The following is a 22,583-nucleotide window of genomic DNA, read 5'->3' as shown; positions in this document are numbered from 1 at the left end:
TTGGTGGGCGGCAGCTCCAAATCAATCAATCAATACACTTGGAGAGCACGCTACTCACCCGTGGGGGTCTCAAGGCGCTGGGGGGTGGGGGGGAGTGCCACTACTGCTCGAAGAGCCAGGTCTTGAGGTGTTTCCTGAATGTGAGGTGGTCCTGGGTCAGTCGTAGGTGGGCGGGAGGGAGTTTTCCACGTTTTGGCCGCCAGGTAGGAGAATGATCTTCCTCCGGTGGTGGTTCTGCGGATCCGTGGGACAGTGGGGAGGGCGAGGCTGGTGGAGCGGAGCGGAGTTTGCGTGTTGGAGTGTAGAACGTGATGCGCTCAAGGCCCATCTCATGAGCACATATGGAGTCCCAGAGTAACGTTTTCGGGCCTCTAATCCAGCTTGCTTGAACCCATATGAGGAGGTTGGCAAAGCAATGAAGAAATGTCAAGAGTGAAACCATCTTAATCAGTACCACCCTGCCCATTACAAATAGTCTCAAAGACTCCAAAAAGTCCATAATGTTCCTCAGACTCCTTAGATGTGCACCCAAATTACCAGCCATGAGAGGCTCAGTTTTGTGATATACCTTCACCTACAGGCATTAAACTGTGCTTTGTTTCCAGGTGATACCCCAGGCTGTCAACATCCCCAGGCCCCTCCTGCATGGATTGGTCTGCAGAGTACGCAAAGGTTGTAGACTAATTGGTGCTGAGGCCTGAAAGTCTGCCTTGGGTAGAAACAGTGCAAGCTTCTCTCCTTCAGAGGGGAGGTACAGCTAGGGCAGCATCAGCACAAGCAGGAACAAATCAGGCAACAGCAGTGCAAGCTTTAGGTCCTCGCAGAATCTGACCAGCTGGCCAGCAAAGCAAGCTTCCGTCCTTCCCAGAAGGCAAACAATGCAAACCTCCATTACCTCAGCACAGATCCAGCATGGCAGAGCTGTACAGGCTTCAGGCGCTTACAGAACGCTCAACATGTACAGGTGACACCATTCTCACATAGGTGATTTTCCATGTCAGCACCTGCTGATGTCAGTTTGAGCCCTGTTTTCACTGATTCTTTTTTGTCTACGCATTGGAAATTGCAGTAAAACAGGGGCCTCAGTCTAAGCGTCTGTGCTGTAGACCGGCACACTGGGGGCTCAGTCTAAGTATCAATGATCTGGACAGGCACACAGGGTACTCAGTCTAAGTATCTGTGCTGTAGACAGGCACACAGGGGTGCTGTAGACCGGCACACAGGGGCCTCTCTAGATAGGCACACAGGGGCTTCGGTCTACGCATCTGTGCTCTAGAAGGGCGCACAGGGGCCTCGGTCTACACATCTGTGCTATACACAGGCACACAGGGGCCTCAGTCTAAGCGTCTGTGCTGTAGACCGGCACACAGGGGGCTTGGTCTAAATGTCTGTGCTCTTGACAGACAGGCAGGTGCCTCAGTCTAAGTATCTATTCACTGGACAGGCACACTTGGGTGCTGTAGACAGGCACACATGGGCCTCGGTCTAAGTGTGTGAGTGCTCTAGACAGGCGCAAAGGGGCCTTGGTCTAAGCATCTATGCTCTATACAAGCACAAAGGTGCTTCAGTCTAAGCATATATGCGCTAGACAGGCACACAGGCCTCAGTCTAAGTATATGTGCTGTAGACAGGTACACAGAGGTGCTGTAGACAGGCACACAGGCCTCAGTCTAAGTATCTGTGCTGTAGACAGGTACACAGGGGTGCTGTAGACAGGCACCCAGTGGCCTCGGTCTAAACATCTGTGCTCTAGACAGGCACACAGGGGCCAACCTCCTGGAAAGGGTTTTGAATGTGCGTGCGCCAGGGTGTGTGCTTTCCCAGCCTCAGTGCTGCACTTGTTGGAAATGTTGAGGTTATTACATTTGTGATCTCACTTAGACGACAGACAGTGCTCGTTGTCGAGAAAGGTGAAATGAGATCCATCACTTGCTGTAATTGTCATATAATTGTTAATTGGTGATAGGTTTCAAGGAATGAATGTGCTTTCCAATTAATAATGCTCATAGTACAAGATGTTAACCTCCACTGCCAGTGTCCCTGGAGGGGACAGAGCAGTGACACCGTTGTCACATTCTGCAAGTTCTGTTGTGCTTTAGCTGAGTTGATGTTTTGTGTCAGATGAGATTAAGCTGCCAGTTGAAGCCTCAGTATTAAATAATTAAAGGTACAGCCAAGCAAGGCTGTTCACTGCTCTCTGAAGGGACCCTCTGGGGCAATCGAAGAGATTCAGAGATGAAACCGCCAAAGACAGACAGACATACTTCAAAAGAGGGAGGCACAATCCTCAGCCACTCCTCCCTGGGCAATCCCGAATTCCATTTCTGTAGTTCTGGGATAGTCTAACCCCACCGGTCACCACATCCCAACCTCTAACTCTAAACACAGTTCTAATGATAACAACAACCAAAGCCCTTATGCTAAAAATAACTCTAACTTTAAAATAATTCCAAGCACAGTCCTATGTTTCACCCTAAACTGAAACATAACCTTAGCCCACGACTGTCCCCAAGCTCTACCCCTACCCTACAAGGCTAACATCATTAATAGGAAACTCATGCGCGTTTCCAAGGTTTCAAGGGCTTCCTTCATTACTACTGATATATAAATTGTTGATTTCCAACTTATGTTCATCATCGTGGGTTTCTTCACACCGGTTTCATTATTCCGCATTTTAGCAGCCATAATAATGACAAACTGCACTGGGATCCATAAAGGAGGCATCACTCTGGCTGACTTTAAGACATCCATCCCCCTGAAGGGTGAAATGCAGACGGGTATCTTTCTCTGAACACAGGCCCTGCCCCCTCCTATACCCTGCAGTATCAGCAGCCCCTAGGAGTCCTAGAGAGAGGGGCCCCTACCCAGGGTCTCCAGGAGTCCCCATAGATGACCTCCAGTTTTAATCCACCAAGTCTCTATGTCTGATTGATGCCTGGGCCTATGAGGACAAGCCCCTGAGACTGGGACAGACATCCCGCGAGCCTTGACTTTTCTTGGTCCAGGAAGTGCAATGTCATCACCTTCGCTGTCGTTTCTCGCTGTCCATCTACTCCACCGCGCGCCCTTTGTGGTTTGGGAACCACCAACACTCCCACACGCAGCGTCCTTTCGTCCACCATTGCCCTTAGCTTCCAGATTCATCAAGAGCGGTGGCGAATTCCCCTTTATCTCCTGGGCCATGAGACAGATGTTGACCCTTATAAAGGTACCAGCGCGCATCTCGCGACTACATCCAAAGTGGGAACCCTTAGAAAATTAAAAACTCCACCTCACACTCAGAGGCCGCTGGATCTCTCCCTGAGCCCTCTTCCATAATATCTTGGTGCCCTGGGCCTTAGGAGCTCAAGTCTCCAGATGTGAGAAATCCAGCACCTAATCCGGTAAAAAGCGGATACATCCCCGTAACCTCTGACTGCACCTTGCACTGATCGCTTCCAGCTGCAAAACACAGCCCACTCCCCAGAAAAGATAATAACCATCGAGACATTTTAAATAAATATGCAATCATGAATAAAAGAATGAACTTAATAAACAATTAATGCAGAGCATGGTTAGGAACTAGAAAAGCATGCAAATGCTAAGCAAATCATATGTAAATACCATTCAATGAATATTCATTAGAATGGCAATGAATTTCGAATTTAGTTAAATATATTCAAATCTGTATCTGAATATTCACTAGCATCTGCAGTACAATCGCGCGTCTTCTGCCACATGAGTTCTGCCCGTCCCCTCAACTGTGTCCTTAACCACCTCCCCTTGGTTAGTCACAACCAGTTATCTGAGGTCGAGAGCCCAGACCTTGCCAGGTGAAAGGCTCCCCATCCCAGGACTCTAACTGCACAGTGGAGAAGTGTGGCTCACTGGTTAGAGGAGGCAGACCCTGATGCAGAGGTCAGACCCGGGACGAGGGTTAAATTCCCGACGCGGCAGGGACTGGAGCTCAAAAATGTCCACGGACTCGATAATTCTCACCTCGGTGCCTACTCGAATCATGGGTTCACACTCTGCAACTGTGGGCAATAGCTCACTTAATCTCCACTACGGCCCCACCGCGATGGGATGCCTGGTCTTCACCTTGGGGATGTCCAGTAGGGGTTATCTCGCAGGGAACGCCAGGACGGGTTCCCAAAGCAAGCGCTAAGAGACCTGTCGGTGATTTGGCGATATATAAATCGAAATTAACATAACATAACAGTCCAGGAAGCCAGAAGAGGGGCCTGACCAACCTGTGGGCACATGCATCATTGATTTGCACTTGCAAGGAGCAGGAACGGATGTCGCGGATGGAGATAGCGCAGACCTGCTGCTTCTGTGCAAATGGAACTGTATTCATGGCCAGCGAAGGACTATCTTGAAACTCCAGCGAGCCATATTGGTCAGTGGCACCAATAATACTTGTAGCACTATTAGTGACAGACCACAAAACCCAGGCATCAACTACTGCAGTTATAAGCAAACATATCCTACACATTGTACACATCTAGTGCTTCGCACCCTCTAAAGTTGTACATGACATCAGTGGGGCAAGGCAAAATGATGCCCCGCCCCCCGCAGAGTGTGATGAGGGGCCCCTGCGTCTCCTATAGCTCACAGATACTATAATTATATTTCTGTAACGCTTACTACCCCTGACGAGGCGTTGAAGCGCTTTTCGGCGACTAGCACGCAACTCCGGAACCCATAAAGGATTAGTGGTGGATTAATAGAGGGAAACATAAATTATTAATCTGAGCGGTGGACATGTGAGTCTGTTAGTTGGATTGAACGGGATAGAGGAGGGAAGAGACAGGAAAGTGTTATTTGGGGGATAATAGTAGAAGGATGAGGCTTGGGATGAGTCAAAGGAGGGATACAGGAAGGAAGAGTCTAGAACATTTTATTTTGGAGATCAGAGTAAAAAATTGATGTTTGGGGTGTGATACTCATTGGCCTTGGGCTGAATAAGGGACCCTGGAGCCAGGCTTGCCCCCACCCTGAACGGGTGCTGCCCCCGCCGTGCTGCAGGGGGGGCAGAGCCCTGCGTAACTCCCCTGTACAACATGTGAACTTCTCAAGGAGGAACAGATGCTCCATAGCCCTGTTCTAAGGCGGCTGTGATGGAGGGAAGCAAATGGTTAATCTTTGTCCATACAAATAAAAAAAAATTGGAAAAATATGAAATAATCCCCAACTAATGTTGGTGGAAAAACAATACTTCGGGCAGTAAAGTACGGCACATCCATTTCAAATGTGCACACCTAATGTCACAACCACCAATGTTGGGGCAAGATGTCTAGGGCCCGATGTAGGAGCCCTAATACCGGTCGGAAACGGCTGAATTCGGCCATTTCCGACCGGTATTACAGTTTTCTTATGTAGGGGGCTACATAAGAACAGAATCGGTAATTTTACTGATTCTGTACATTTACCGATTCAGTAAAATACCGAATCGGTAAATGTACAGAATCGGTAAATAGAGATGTAGGTGGCACTCTGAAGAGTGCCACAGGCCTTCAGGAGTCGGTATTTCTACCACCCAATCCAATTGGGTGGTAAAATACCGAATCCAGGTGTGCATGCACATCTGTGCATGCACACCTGGATTCAACACCATAATAGATACGCTGAGGTGGTAGCAATACAACTCTGGTGTTATTAGATCGGAGCAAGAATATACAAATTTGTATCCAACAATTGTATGTTGTAACTGTTCTGTCTGCTTGTAATTGTGCGGGTCGCAATTATATGTACTGTTTCAATTTTACTTTTGTTTTAGTTTAGGGATCTAGTTCAGTTATCCCTATTATTTGTCTTTTTTAATGTATTCAAAATAAATGAATTTTTAACTTTCCCTATGTTTTTTTTGTATGTACTTGTCACGTTATAAGGTTCGTTATTTTAAACCTGTATTGATTTGTGCCTTAAGGGAACCCTTTCTCTTACCATGCGACACACAGACATGCCCTTAGGGCATGTATGTGTGCCACATGGCACACAAGCCTGTAATTGGGGTGCTAGAGGGTGTCAAAGTGACATCCCCTGCACCCTTGCAAGAATAGGTAATTACTGAATCGGTAAATACCGATTCGGTATTCCACATTGATTCCTTTGGGCTTCAAGGCCCATAGGAATCAATGGGGGATACCGATTCGGTATTTACAGAATCGGTAAATACCGAATCTTACAGATTCGGTATTTACCGAATCAGAATTCCCTACATTTTCCCCCCTCTAATTTACCACTTCTTAAATACCGAATCGGTATGATTCGGTATTTTAGAAGTGGTAAATTAGATTTACCTACCTCGGGCCCCTATTTCCTGATCAGCATGGGATGATATACCATTAAAGAATTGACCTGTTACTTAGCACTTGCAGCAATGAAAATGACGCCGTTTAGAACACTGGGAGAGTCTAGGTATTGATGGAGCACCTTATACCATCATGTAGCTGGTTTTCAGGTACCCCCAGTTTTGATAAATATGGAAAGTGAGACAAAGTACCCTAAAGTTGTTTTTTTGCCAAGGACCAACCAGTGCGGTCTAGGTCTGGCTCAGATTTAAGAGACTGGCTGGGTGAGTAGTGGTTGCTCGGCGTGGAGTGCCAGTTATCAACTCAAATATGCTGGAGTCTCGGCTGGTCTTGGGCCTCGCATTGAGCTCGACAGGTCTGGGCTCCGGGCACTGCTCGTCTGTGTCTCTCCTCTAGGCTTGGACTCGGATATAACCTAGGTTTAGCTGAGATGGCACGGAAAGGTGGCCGGGCTAGCAGTTAGGCAGTGGTCTTAGACTGAAATCCATCATACAATGGTTTTTGCATTGTGCTGCCTATGGTTGGACCAGCATGGGCACTGCACAAGGTTGGACTCCATACTGGGCTACGCTCAAGGCTTACATACATAGATGACATTTTAGTAATCTAGAGAGGTTGATGGGAGGAGGCAACATTTTGTAACTTATGGGTCAATAACTTGAACCATTTCTGAAATTCACAATGAGCGTAAGTCAATCAGAGATATCCTTTTTGGACCTGAAGATCTACCCAGAAGGAGGGACCCCAAAAACAGAGTTGTTTTTACAAACCAACAGATAGAAACAGCTAGAAGAGTTTCCACCCTCGCTCCTTGTGGGGGGGCCTTCCTTTTGTGCAATGTTTGAGACTGAGACGTAACTGTACTGACACACACATTTCAAAGACATGCTGGAATATTGAGCGATGAACGGAGAGAAAAATATTACCCAGAAAAGATCATAAGGACAGCAAAGAAGAAGGCTAGTAATAACAATAGGGAGGCGCTGTTGACGACAAATGAAAAGCCACCTATGACAAGACCTATTTGTGTAAGAACATACTGCCCCAGTCCAAATAAACTGAAGAAACTGATCAGGAAACATTGGCATATTCTGACTTTAGGTACACTTAAAATAGAAAGACTGATGTTCTCTTTTCAAAGGGCTCAGAATTTACAAGACAACCTGACCCATAGACGCCCAAAGAAACAGACAACGGTGCAGTTTTATTCTGCAGAAACCTACCAGCTCCATAGGGCCATCAACTGTGGGGCAATTGCAGGGTGTGCCAGTTTACCAAGAAATGTAAATCATTGGATTTGTGACTCCAGACACCGTGGGAACCGAAGAACCTCGCTAATTGAAATTCTTTGAATGTCATATATGTGCTAAAATGCCCATGCAGACTATTATACGCAAGTATGACAACTAGAAAAATAAGAATACGAATCAATGAACACAGGAGCACAATAAGATGCAAAAAAGATAACACAAGCTAGCAAGGCATTATGTTGAAAAACAACAATCTAAAGATAACTTAGAATGGTACAATATACAAAGATTAGAAACCTTTAAACAAATGTGGTACCAGCCCTTTGAAATATGAACAACCATGGGTATATAGACTTAGAACAGACACACATGGGCTGAATGACGAAACACCTTGGCTACTATTAGGAAGACAATAAGAATATAATTGACCATATTGGATGTGCCCCAAGCCCCAATTAGCCTCCTGTCTTCATCACAGCAGAACATCCTGGGTTCAGGAGTTTGCTTTGGTGTGGGTATAAGGGCATTTAAATATATTTAATCAGTTACGGAATACAGGACTTGGTATTGGGAATCTAAGAGATAGACTCGTACCCCAGATCCTGTGCAATCATCAGTCCTGTTTAACCAACATATTGCGAGACTTCGCTATAGTAATACCATTAACAATGGTGTTTCCCACTCTTTTTCTATAAAATGATAATGCCTGCGGAATTCCGGGATTTAACCCACATACTAACCCGCAGCCTGATAGCCTGATAGCTACTGCATTTATCAGCTCAAACCCTTGAGGAAGCCCCGGCGCAACTCGCCAATAGGGCACTCCACATTTATAAAAAAGACTATCAATTCTCACTGGGGCATTCTCAACTCTGCAGGGCTTGAGCTCCCACGCCCACGCTTTGCATTCAAAAGGACAGCTAACTTAAAGGATACTTTGATCCATACCCGCCCCAAGAAGACCAGTACCCAACCAGGAAATATCCTTTGGGACCTTCCTCCGGTAACCGGGCACTACAGGTGTGGCTCCTGTGTGGTGTGCCCCCAGACCATCCAAGGAAAAACGATCATACTACAAAGAGATTTCACTTGGACATATAACAAGCACACCAACTGCAACAGTTCCAAATGTATCTATGCTCTCATATGCCCATGTGAGAAACTTTATATTGGGATGACAATGCGCCCTGTTAAACAGCGCATAATGGAGCATAACAGTAATATACGTTGCCTGAAAACCCACACCAAACTCTATGAACATTGTAAAGAGCAAAACCATTCCATAGAGAGTATCCGATGGACTGTCATTGAAAGCCTACCATCAGTCAACCAACAAACTCTCTTCAGACTCGAACAAAGATGGATACACCGTCTACATACAGATGACCTGGGCCTTAACGATGCGGTGCCATGGACGAGCTTAGCCAGATAGTATTTGATTTGGACTGCATTGTCCTTCCTCCAGCTATGTTCATTATATCTTTAAATGTTCATGATCCCTTCTCCAAGATGGCGCCCATGTTTATCAATCCGACCTAACACAGACCTCCTCGCTTTTTAACATTGGTACTGGGAATCTACTCACCCAGCATTCATCATTGTACCTCCAACCTCCAGAGGTCCCTATCTAAGATGGCGCCCATTTTCGACACATGAGCACAGCGCTGGCTTCTTCACTTTCTACTTTTTTGACCCATGTTTGAAGTTGCCATAGCAACTTGAAAGAAACGCCCCTCTGGGCGCGCGCGCAACCCACGCTTATCTGCCTCGCCGGGACACCCATGCTGTTACCGGCTGTCCTGCAATCGGCAGCGACGTGGGAGGGGTAGGTGCCTAGAGGCTTTCCTCTAGCAACTAACGAGGTAAGACGGGGAGAAATACTCTTCCGACGCTCTCTCCCTTCTGTTCCCCCTTCCCTCCCTCCCTCCCCGCCCTGTTCCTAGACCACGACGAGCGCTGATCTGTGCTCTCGGCGCCCGGTCTCCGACACGGCGCTCCTGCCCGCAGTTAGCAGCGCTGCTTTGTAATTGACTTGTCTCCCGCGCTCCCTCTGATTTATTTACAGGCTCTCCTCGCTGGTTGCTGGCCCCACCAGGTCAGCCGAGGTGGCCTATTCCAAGGGATTAGCGGGTAAGTGTATTGTTTGTGCCAGCTTCCACTCGGCAAGCATGACCAGTCGGCACTAATCATGTAAACACACCACGTCGCTAGTCAGCATTGACGTTATCCACAGAGTGTCAAACTGTCACGGTGTTTTCTGTGCTCGAGCTAATTACTTAAATTGTCATCTTTGACTACATTCCCTCCACTTCACTGCAATGCTGGGGAAAGAAATAAATAAACACTGATCTTCTAACAGTGTTACTGACACATCTAAGCCTGATTTGTAGATCGGACATGGCATATGTTGACACCATGAAGCATGCCACCTATTTAGCAAGCATGCCACTCACAGGACGCAGCAACCGACGTTCTGTCTTTTAACTTTACTTTCTCTCACTTACGGACACACCATATATCAATGGGGTTGTCTATCTTCCACACCCTTAGACCACTCAAGGACACCTCACTCTCGGGACCACGTGTTATCAACAGGCCTTAGAGTGAACAAAGTGAGTAACCACTTGTTTTGTTTCCTTCCCAGTTCCTGATAGGTCCCCAAGGAATACATTAATTCTGCGACAACGTACAGGTCGTATCTCCGATCTCTCTGAAATTAGAGGGACCGTTAGCAATTTATGAGCTTTATAGGTCCTGATGAATTGCCGTCTAGGCAAGAAACATGTTGACCAACTTCACACTAAGGGTTGAATAAGGATTGATCAGATTACCCATCACTCCTTAATACCCCTTATTCCCTTTTAACAAAGCAGTGAGCCACACTATTAAAATTGCTTAATGGACTCGACTGACTTTTTTTAGAATTCACACTCACGCTCACAATTGCACTTTATTTAGGCCCCTTACATTCACACACCTGTTGGCAGGAAAAAAAGATCTCCACTAAAGTGTAGCCCTCCTGGGTTACCCGACGGGCATTGCACCGCCAGCCTGCCGTAGGAGCAGGATGCCAATGATGACGCTGGACGGTCACCGGATGGGATGACAGTTGTTGTCCAACCGGTTACTTGTGTGAGGTATCCTAAACTTTCCGACAAGGGTTCACACCATGCACTTGCGTGTTCTTAACTAGTGAGAGAAATGTCATTCTGAGCCACTTCTTTGGCCCCCTCTGGGAACTTTGCACATTTTTTGTTTACTACTTTCTAGGACGAGTGCATTGGACCCCCCCAAAATCGTCCATCTTTTATTCCCCTTTCTTGATACAAATACTATTAGGAAGACAATAAGAATATAAGTGACCATATTGGTTGTGCCCCAAGCACCAATTAGCCTCCTGTCTTCATCACAGCAGAACATCCTGGGTTCAGGAGTTTGCCTTGGTGTGGGTATAATGGCATTTAAATATATTTATTCATTTACGGAATACAGGACTTAGTATTGGGAATCTAAGAGATAGACTCGTACCCCAGATCCTGTGCAATCATCAGTCCTGTTTAACCAACATATCGCGCAACTTCGCTTTAGTAATACCATTAACAACACTCTCTTTCTACAAAATGATAATGCCTGCCGAATTCCGGGATTTAACCCACATACTAACCCGCAGCCTGATAGCTACGAGCAGGGACCGTACTGCATTTATCAGCTCAAACCCTTGAGGAAGCCCCGGCGCAACTCGCCAATAGGGGGCGAAACACGTGTCGGCTGTCCATGTTTCACTATAAAATAATAAAGATGTCTCACTGCAATCTGAAGTAGTTCTGGCCTTTGTATGACGGCTTTTAAGAACGGATATTAATCCAAACAAGTATCTATTGATCTCTCATGGAGTACACACTCTCCATCTTTTAAACTTGTCTTCCTTTATGAAGCTCAAGAGGTCCAGAGCTTCGAGTGTGTCTCCAATACCTACAAAAGTAGCTTATCAAAGCGTTGTTTAACCCCTTCGATGCTTGTGACGGAAACATTCCGTCATCAGTCACGGTTGAGCTGTGCTGATGACGGAATGGTTCCGTCACAACCACACCCAGTTATGAAATGTCCAGCACACTGAGGAAATTGTGGCCGCACGGAAGGTGTTAAACCTTGGAATCCTTGGACCTTTCAGTCTTGCTGATCACAAGGTGTTTTTGTAGTCTTCAGAGAGCCATTGTATCATTAAAATGCATGGGGAAAAAAACCCTCCCAGTTGGAGGAGGAGCTATAAACCATCATGAGGCTATTGCCTGCCCACAGACGCACCACAAATGAAACCACTGTTCTCTCGTTCATTTAGGGCACTAGTTGAGCCGCTGTCCCGCCAGGTGGTAGGGGAAATACAAAGTGGATGTCATACGGGAAAGCGATGAATTTTATCCTAGTACCGGATGTGAAAGCACACGACGAGCAGTATCTATACATGTGCGGAAGTGAGCTTCAGGAATGTCTCACCTGTTGAGAACCACCATTAAAAGCTCTAAATGCTGTGACATCTTTTGAGAAACTGGGACAAAAAATGTATGTATGTATGGATGAATGTCCTGATGAAGCCCTCGCTCGAACCGCCACCCTACATGAGAGATCGAAACTCAGCACGTCAAGCAAAGCATCATCCAGTATATTGCTGGGGAGTTTTGCTCTAAAGACAGAGACAAGTCTCAAAGGAATATATGATTTTGAGAAGTGCCGTCACGTACTGCTCACGTTTTCAGGGGGACAGATTGCTTGAATTTGTCAAGACATATGGTGATTTTTAATGTGATGCAATTTGGGCCCTTTGCAAAAATGTTCATTTTATTTTCATGCTTTGAATGTGTATCTAACAGTGTATGTCATACTCAAATATCGATCAGTTTGTCAGGGATGGGCAGTTTAATGAGTCTATGTATTGTGTACAAAGGAAGCACAATCGCTGTTTTTCGGGGCGGTGCGAGTCGTGTCTGTCGACTACCACCATCCCCTGCCACAAAACAAGTCATCCGACCCCTCTGCAGAGTGCCTACATGAACAATTACTATTTTAGTCTCAGTTGTGATTCTGAACAAATATGTGTGAAGGAGGTATCAGTTGTCAAAAGATTGACAAGGCAAATCTAAAAGAAAATACAGTGCTTACAGGTGAGTGGGTGTGTTGTGTGTTTATGGGGTGGTGAAGTGAAAGATACGAGTAAGTGCATTCAGAAGAAAGTGAAACGAGGGTGCTGAAGAGGAAAGAGATGAGATGTAAGGTATATAGAATGACAAGATGTGCAGAAAAAGAGGGCGCACATGTCTAACACACAGAGTGAACATAACGGGAGTGATTGAGAAAATCCCATAAGCAAATACACAGAATCTAGGCATGTCCTAGATAGTAAAATCCTTCCTTTTCTGTCGTATTAGTATAACCAGGTATCCTTAGGTAATGGGGACACCTCACCCACTTTATTGTGGCATGTGTCATCATAGGTGTCCCTTCCCCTACAGGTGGGTTGACACCACCTTGAGTGACTCAACCAATGGTCGGAGTTCAAGATCATATTTTGTGTGGATAAGAGCCAGAATCCAGTTGCTAAAAAAAATCTTACAGGTATACCCAGAGTACTTTTTCTCTTTATTATCACATACCTGTGGGTGGGATGAAAATAAAATCTCATAAGATATCTCTTGAATACAATGATTCAAACATCCATGCACCAATATGTTTCGCCCTATTTCAGTACCTGAGAAGGTCATTGGCCTTCTTCAGGGTAAATGCTAATTTGAGATCCCTAGCTATCTAATGTATGTCTAGGGGTATGCCTGAATATGTTTGAATGTTTTGTGTTTAAAATTTGCATTTTTTTTTAGAAACATAAACTGCAGCCATCTCAACCCTTTCGTGTCCATGTATCACACAGCATCACAATTATTCCTCCTAGTCTAGCTCGTGATTATCCCAGCATTTGCTCCAGCTCTTCCCATTTTTCTGCGGACAGCCGCATGCTGCATAAATGGGCCATTCCTGTTGGGCACACGAGGCATGTCTTTATGATGAAGCAACCACTTTCATACCAGGATGATGCAGCAGGAATTCCTGGGTTGGGAATAAATGGTTTTGAAGTATGCATGTTAGTTACTTCCATATGTTTTCATAGCATACAAAGAAGTATCATTATCAGTGCACCACCTAATCGGTGAACATTTCACACAAAGCAGTGTAGAGGTCCATGGTGTAGAATCAGTAGGTGTCTGGCTGAAGGAAGCTAGTATTTTAAAACAAGTGATATCATGAATTTGTAGTGGCCTACTCATGGTTCTAGCAGCTTCGCGAACAGCAGGAGGGAACCTCCCTGTAGTCACACACTGGAAACATTTGTAATGAATGTGCATCAATTCTTATTAGATCAGTATTTTTGATCTCATTGTGCACCCCTTCATGTAGCCCTGTTTGTCTCATAGAGGTATAATCCCATGCTATGGTTGGTTTCCTTAATTGCATCTGCAAAAAGGAAGTCCAGGACCCTGGACACTTGGCGTTTGACAACATAAAAAGAGCTGCATGGATGGTACTTCAGTTGAACACAAACAAACAGTAAACACATGCAATGCATTCCTTTCATAATTGTGGCTGCAGTAGAGAGCTTTCATCTCGTTTACGGCTCGAAAGTCTTGTGTACACATGTTTATGGCATATCAGTATGGCATGTCTTGTCTTCTCATAGTGGTATAGTTGCATGTTGGCTGGTATTTCTTATCTATGTCTGCAAACAGGAGTTAGGTGCACTGGACACCTAGCATTTGACAACATGAACATGTATGCTTGTATAGTACTTCAGTAGAAAAAAAACACACAGAAAAAGCATGCAACTTGCTCCCATAATAAAGGGTTGTTTCATATCTTTCATCGCTCATCAATCTTGTGAAAGTATTAAAAAAAAGTGACGGAATGTAATGCTTAAATTAATCTCAGCCATTACTTTTATTATGCACACCATACCACCTCAGTTTGGACCCAGCTCTATGCAAATCATTATTGGTCCTGCTCCAATGGGAACAGTCCAGCCTGAACTGCCAGGCCAGGTCCTCCCTGGACCGGAACACAAGAAATCCCGGACCACTTGGTGAAGAGCTGTAAGAGAGAGAGAGACAGTATGTGGTTTGCAGGAAGCTGGCAATGTAGAGCAGCTCTACAGGTACAATTACAGCATTTCTTATGATCATAGTCTACGTAGCTGGTTACTGCACACGGTTGTCCACCCTATATTCAGACTTTTGGCCCTGAACAGGCATGGTTGGAGAGAGACACTGTAAGACCTGCTGGGATTAGCTTTGTAACTCTCATGCCATGTTTCAATCTCACCGTGAGATGAAAAGAGCCGGTCCTAGTGTGCAGCTCGGCCCTGCAGAGGTGGAGCACCTTAGAGTCCTCCGGTTGGTCAGCAGTATATGACAAACCTTTTTAGTTATTCCATGCCTGTCCAGTTGGCGATGGATATTACAGTACTGGGTGATGGGCAAGACCCGTAGCAGATGAGTGTGTGCAATGATTACACTTTAGGTGGCTGCCAAGGAGAGGGGAAAGGATGTGACCTAACGGCTAGAATGGTCAACCTCGAATCTGGGGAACCGGGTTCGAGTTTTGGCAGGAACACAACATCCTGTGATTCTAGGCAAACCACTTAATCTCCCTGTGCCTGACAAAAAAAACATGCGTCAGTCGGTAACACAACTGGTGCTCATGTAAAGCAATCAGATACCTTTGGATCGAGTTTGCACTATATAAAACTAAAAAAAACTGCTGGGTGCTATGGTATTAGAATTAGTGTGGAGCAGACGGGTTATATATGAATTGACATTTGTATATACTACCTAGATTAACCATAGGTCAGCCCATCGTAGCATATATATATATATATATATATATATATATATATATATATATATATATATATATATATATATATATAATTTTGTATTTTTACAGTAATGCGGTGGGTGGGTTATTCCATATCTGTGGGTTATTACCTATAGACTGAACTTAAATGTGTGATTATCTTTCTGGTTTAAAGCCCAGGACTGTGGGATGATGTAGTTATCCTGGAAATAACCATGTTTCCAATAGTCTTCTTAGTGTACATGTTATGGGATACTTTAAATATTGTCTGGTAGCAAGTTCCAGAGCTTGGCGGCTTGTTCTGAGAAAGCAGCATCGCCAACACACTTCTTTTTGGTAAGGTGGTATAATAAACTGTGGTGCAAGTCTGTAGTGCTATAGGTATCCAATTGCGTGATTGGAGGACTTGAGTAATGTGTTCCTTTGGGTGAAGATGGAGGAGTTTTGTACCAGCATTTAGGGTGAGGTGTATTCTGCATGCGATGAACCTGGATGTGCAGAGGTATCGGCTGTTGGCATCGTCAAGGTCGGAGATTACAAAAGTAAGAATAGGTTTTGTTGGTAACAAAGGTTTGGGAAGATGGTACACAGTATTTCTATTGTGTTGACGCGTTCTTTGTGATGCTGTTTATGTGGTATCAAGGATAGGTCTGATCCATGCTTACCCTTAGGATTATGACTTCTCTTGTTGTTGGAGGGACCTCTAGTTCCTTGGCCATTATGGGGTTAGGTTTATATTTTTGACACTGCCCTCAGGACATAATTTCTGTCTTTGCAGGGTTGCGCTTTAGGTGGTTACTCATCAGCCATGTTTTCTAGAAAGAAGGCAGTCATCAAGGTTTGAGCTCTAGAGGTTTTCTGGGCCATTCATTTTCAGACTGATTTATGGGTCATCTGCAAAGTTGTAACATGAGGTTGACCAATTTATTCAGCTTTAATTCGGGTGTTGTGGAGTTGTTGAATAATAGAGGGGATATGATGGATCCCTGAGGGGCACCCTAGTGTTGTGCATGATGACTAATGTGGTAGGTAAACTGAACTTGGTTTCTGAGGTACGCAGCAAGCCATTTTAGAGCATGTTTATATATTACGAGATAATGAAGCCTCTGTAGTGGAGTGAGTTGGTGGATAGCGTCAAATGCATTGGATAAATCCAGAAGCAATTGTGAAGGCGCTCCGTTCTTGTCCATTACGATTATGCGGTCAGCCCAAATGGATATGATGGTTGACTTTGTGGCTCAGCCTTGTCTGAAGCTGGACTATTGGTTTGACATTAAGGGCTAGATGTAGGTAATAGCAAATTACCGAATGGTAAATACCGAATTTTACCGATTCGGTATTTACTATTCGGTAATTGCTATGTAGGTACCGAATCGGTAAGATTCGGTAATTAGCCATTCGGTAATTACCGAATCGGTATTTGCCATTGATTCCTATGGGCCTTGAAGCCCATAGGATTGAATAGCAAATACCGATTCGGTAATTACCGAATCGGTAAAGTTACAGATTTTACAAGGGGGACAGGGTGTCACTTTGACACCCTGTTGCACCCCTGTTACTGGCTTGTGTGCCATGTGACACACGTACATGCCCTTAGGGCATGTCTGTGTGCCACATGGCACAGGTGTACATGCACAGATGTGCATGTACACTGGAATTCGTTATTTACCATGTAATAGTATTACATGGTAAATAACGAACCGGTAATGGCCTGTGGCACTGTTTCCAGTGCCACCTACATCTGTATTTACCGATTCGGTAAATTTACCGATTCGGTATTTTACAGAATCGGTAAATTTACCGAATCGGTAAATATACCGATTGTGTAAATTAAATGCCACCTGCATGTCAATTCCCAAATACCGGTCGGTAACGGCCGAATTCGGCCGTTACCGACCGGTAATTGGCGACCTACATGGGGCCCTAAGTCATTTTCTTGTGTAAATTTTGAAAGTTGAGTAAACACAGCGATTTCAAACATTTTTCATTAGAATGGTCCATTTAACATAAGCCTGTAGTTGGCTAGGTCAAGGGTTTTTTTTTTAGGATTGATCTAATGTAGAAGGTTTTCAGCTCGGGTTCCAGGGATTAAACTGTGTGTACCAAAAGGTTTCTATTTTTAGATTTTAACATTAAAGAGGTGTTAAGTGACAGAAAAGAGGGAGAATATGAAACAAAATGTTGAAAATCAAGGATTTAGCTAGCTGGAGGTTTCCCTCAAGCTTTGTTTTAGTCCTTTACAACAATGTTAGGCAATAAATAACAAAAAGCCCATACTTCCCTTCACTTAAGAAAAACTGTTTCAAATATGTATAAACATTTAACAATACACCTAAATCTGCTAGTATGCTCATATCCAGCGTCAGAGAAAATGCTTCTAATTCAACAGCTCCTGTACCAGCAACATGGTGTTCAGGTCGGGGTCACTCTGAATTTAGAATGGTAGCATTCTAGCTGTTTATTACACCACGGTGGTAAAGCTAGAACACCGGTGAATCAACGGACACACTGCCGCTCCTATTGGAAGTACATGTTTATCTCAGCATTTCAGTTTTCTCTGAGATGACTGAGAAAATATATTTGTGAGTTTATAGAAAGTTGGACTCTGATTCAGTTTTTTTGTCAGCCACCTAAATATGTTAAGAAAAAAAAATCATTAGAAATAAAGGTAGGTACTTTAGGTTCTAAGAGAGGCATACCATGTTTGACCCTAACTCACTTTCAGCAATCAGGGCCAAAATAGTAAATCGATACTTCAGTTTTAACCATAATTGCATGCGTTTTGGAAGCAATATGAGGGTATTCCAAAAGAGCACAGACTCCTGTACTTAGCACAGCCTCTGCCTCAGGGCTGGTTCTTGAATTAGCCCCTGTGGCAGGCCAGGCTGGCTGCAATCCTTGCTGAGACCGAATGTGCTTAAACTGACCAATCAGCTACTTGCTGTCCTTGTACCGAGCCCTAAATGACCAACTTTTTCCTCCTTCTTTTTCAGCAACAGAGGAGGAGAGGAAAAGGAAATGACGGCATTTACCAGGTAAGGCTCAGTTACCTTTGTTCTTCTGGGGGGGTGACCGCCCTGCCACCTTACTCTTGCTCAGTTTAAAAGTGTGTCAGTTTATAAGCAGGCCTGATCTTCAGGACCATAGGCTGTCCTTACAAGTAGCCTGTATAATTCAGATGTGTGTGTTAACTCCTATTACTGGCCACAGGTCATTCATTATGTTTTGTGTGTATTTGATCAAACCTGCATCTCCCAGATGCATTTAGGCAAGTCAAACATTCTGATATTTACTGAGAGAGAAATTCTGGAAACATGCGAATTTTGGTATAGACAGACCCAAAATCTGCATGTTATGCCCCATTTTGCAGGCAAAATTTGTAATAGGCGATAACTTCTCGTTGTTTGCCAGACCCACGGGGCAGACAGGGGCTACTGAGCCTCAACCATAGGGACTGACGTCATTTGCCACTGATGTTCCAGGGCCCGACCTATTATGGCTCTCCAAACTGGGAAAGCTACAACCCCTTCCACATTTCACACTCAGGGTACCGCGGGAGAGCAGTCCCAGGCTTCTCAGACAGGTAGTGTGGGGGAGGGGTGTTCAAGGTCGACAATCCACCAACAGACAACATATCAATGTCCAGCTCCCAGTGCTTATCTTCTCAAGAAAGGTTGTGCATTAATCACACAGTTGCACTGAATACTACACAAGTCCAATGATCATGCAAGTCAGTGACTTTAAATTCAATTCTCTCCGGGTGCTAAACCCACCCTCTTCCCTCTGCTTCCCAGTCTCAGGCAGTCCCACCTCAGCACTGGGCCACCCTTATAAAAGTCAGGAGTTACTGTGAATTAAGCTCAGGTGCAGTATTATGCCGCAGTCAAATATGGGCTCACTCTTTTCAATCTCATCAGACTGGCATGGCATGTTATTGGCGGCGGGGCTCCCATGTATCCTGCAGGGGCTGAGGCACGTTAAAAGGCCCGCTGGGGTGCATTAGGGACTCTGTGTAGGCCGCATCCTTCATTGCAGCTGCTCAGCCTTGCTGCAAGCAGTGCAGGTGTAGGTGAGGGACAATCTTCAGATGTTGTAGTGACGCAGACACGCCTAGGCCCAGGCCAGAGGCAGCACCATTTTGGCTGGTGGCGTTCAGTTGCAGGGTTTCCGTTCTCCCACAGAACTGTGCATAGAGATCTAGAACCTCAGTGAGTTAGGATGATCCAAAACTCATCTCAGTGTCAGAAATCCCCTTACCTAGCTAGCTACAGTGTCTCATGGCTCATTATGGAATGATCCATGTCTTAGACAAACCAGAACATGAACTTTAGAATACCTCAGGAATCGTGGAACACATGAACACTCTTTCGTTATATAATCATTTCAAACCAAAACTGAGAGTCAAAGAACACAAGTGCAAGTTTGAAATATTTATTATTCAATGCAAAGTTCTCAAACGCAGTATCTTGTATAATACCAAAATGCAGATTATAAAAATCAGAGTTAGCAGCATAGTCACTAATCCATAGTAAGCAAACGGTGATAGCATGTTACAATGCAAAATCTATAGAAATCTATATCACCTATATTTCGCGCACCCTATTTAGCATATTATTTTATATCTAAGAAGGTCTCATTCGGGCTTTAGCAGGGCGGACCCATACCTCTAAATGTCAGTAGGAGTAGATCACATCAACAGCTACCAGCTCTCTTCATGCGCAGCACCAAGTGTCTACGTTCATTCCCTGTAACTCTATCTTAAACCCGCGTAGAGCCCAAAATGTTGGCATCAACATTATTTGTGTTATGTCTAATGTGGTGCGAGGATCAGGCCTCCCAGCAACCTTGTGTTAGGTTATTCCTAGAGTGTGCAGCTCTCAGTGTGCAGACAGTTGTACCAAGTGTACCAGGCAAAGCTGATAGCATAGTAATAACATATTATTCTCAAATAAATCACATCACCGCTTCTAGGTTGAAAGCGGCAACAACAAGTAGGTGTCGTGTGCAAAACTGAAGCCGAAGGAAAAATGGCTGTTTAAACATGTAATACACTCATGCTAACTTAACGCAATATATGTAACGAAGTATCCATATGACACCCCCCCATTGATCCGAGCACCGTCAAACATAAGGGAAAAGGCAATACTCAATCAGACACATAAAAATGAAAGCAAAGTTCAATAATCTTGAGCTAAAATAAGCTAAAAAATATGTATGAATGAATATGTATGAATGCCTACAGTGGCCTCAAATCTAAAAATAAAAACAAAACTTTCGAACCAAAAGTTATTCGTCAGGTCCCAAAAATATGAAATGTAGGACCAGGTCGCATTAGTTTAAATGTCTGTAAGAGAAAAACAAGGCACTTATCCGATATCCAAAGTCATGTGCCACAGTGACGTTATTTTCAGCGACATCACATGATTGAACTCTCCATCATTTGAGCACAGTTCATCCCTCCAATCCAGCAATGGGAAAGTCATATTCCATAACAAAGCAATCCTCCCAGGCATGTCACGATTGGACAGTATATGCAAAGTAAGTTGCAACAGCCTCCAGTATGAAATCACTGCCATCATCCGAAAATAGTTCAGCAATCCAATTCAGCAATGGGAAAGAACATACGTGCTCCTCCAGCATCGGATCCTCCTGTAACGTCAGAGGACAACTCGGTGGGTTCACCAGAACGCTGTGTGTTAGAAAGGCATGCGCCGCTGCAGAGATCTCCCATTGGCCCAGTACTCCATTTATCGCTGCCAAGGCCATAACTCTTTCGCCAGAACAAATCAGCTCGTGAGCCACCACGGGACGCATTAGCTGATCAAAATCGACGTCAGGAGCAGTCCTCAAGCATAGGCACAAATCAATGGCCCAATCGAACTCGCAGCTCAGGCAGTGAAACACAGGTTGGACACACGTAAAGTCGGTGAACCGAAATGACAATCTATAAGCCGTGCTTAATGCTGCAAGCGGCAATGTTCCATAGTAATTGAGCATCCGATTACGGCACAGTGTCAGGAGGCGTTGAACGGCTTCTTGAGCAGGATGGGCATCCATGTTTTATGAAGAAAAACACCAACAAAATGCCCGCGGCTACAGCCAGTAAAACAGGTAGTCCACCAAACAAACTCGAAAAAATAGAGTGGAAAAACGTGGGAATGATACCAAAAACTTTTTCAAATGTAGTCACGAGGCCACTGCTAACCAATTTAAAAAAATGTGCAAGCCCAGTCGTGGAAGATGCATTAAAGATCTGGTGCACCAGCTCACAGAAATGAAACGGCAAATCAGTATTTAAAAGCGCCTGCACCTCTGTGCGTGTGTTAGCTATGTGAAGGACATAATTTTCCCGGGCCGAACTCAGGGTCACTTGTTTTTGAGACAAAAGGGCCCTTATTCTGCTTAAACCATTGAACTTCGCTTCCAAGGTTGGAATCCGTGGCCAGATGGAGACATCTGAAGACCCATGCGTGGGTGGGTATAGAACATTCTTGCAACACACCACACGCTCTGATACAGTTACCACATAAGCCACACCAATTAATAACCCACAACATACTTCGTTGTTTAAAAGCAAATAACTACCATTAGTCAATAATGTAAATGTGGGAACTACTGCTGGAACTGGCGTGCCTTTTAAAACACATGCTAAATTTGGCCGGTCCTGATTACAAGAACCGTGTAACTGAATGTGTCTGCATATTAATGAATGGTCAGGTGACTGTGTGCATTCCTCACCATTAAGATTCACTTCTTTCCCATCCTTCAGACATCTGTATGTGTATGGTAATGACCATGCCTCATGGAGGAATGCATTGCCTAGTGGTTCATATCGTCCTATAGCAATATACCGCATACAATTAGTACATTTGTATAAGGGAAATGGTAATGTAATTAATCCATGAATAAGCCACGTGGCAGTAGTGGTTTCAGCAACAGAGAAGGGTAAGGATTCTAGTTTTTCAATATGTAACATAGAAAATGACGCATCACGCATTGAAAGCATGCGTTGCTTTTCAGTCAGATTAAAGGGCGAAAAGGGACGAAACGTTCAATGAGTTCCAGGGAACTCGACCAGCTTTAAGTGTCTGTAGGGTCCATGCAAACTGCATTACAGAACGTAATTGATTCTGACCATGGT

At 44.6% G+C, this 22,583-nt stretch overlaps 1 protein-coding gene across 3 annotated transcripts in view; it reads left to right on the top strand.

The window, feature by feature from the left end:
• Positions 1-22,583, top strand: part of CD247 (CD247 molecule) — a 234,202-nt gene that overhangs the window by 199,013 nt on the left and 12,606 nt on the right. For all 3 annotated transcript variants that reach the window (XR_015299389.1, XM_086935549.1, XM_086935551.1), the window contains exon 7: positions 18,436-18,477. Coding sequence is in view for 2 of the 3 variants with exons in the window: in XM_086935549.1 (XP_086791675.1) it covers positions 18,436-18,477 (42 nt within the window). In the remaining variant the exon portion in view is untranslated. The remainder of the gene's footprint in view (positions 1-18,435; positions 18,478-22,583) is intronic.

Source organism: Lissotriton vulgaris, chromosome 8 (genome assembly GCF_964263255.1).
Source record: "Lissotriton vulgaris chromosome 8, aLisVul1.2, whole genome shotgun sequence".
NCBI lineage: Eukaryota > Metazoa > Chordata > Amphibia > Caudata > Salamandridae > Lissotriton > Lissotriton vulgaris.
This window is presented reverse-complemented; position numbering and strand designations above follow the sequence as displayed.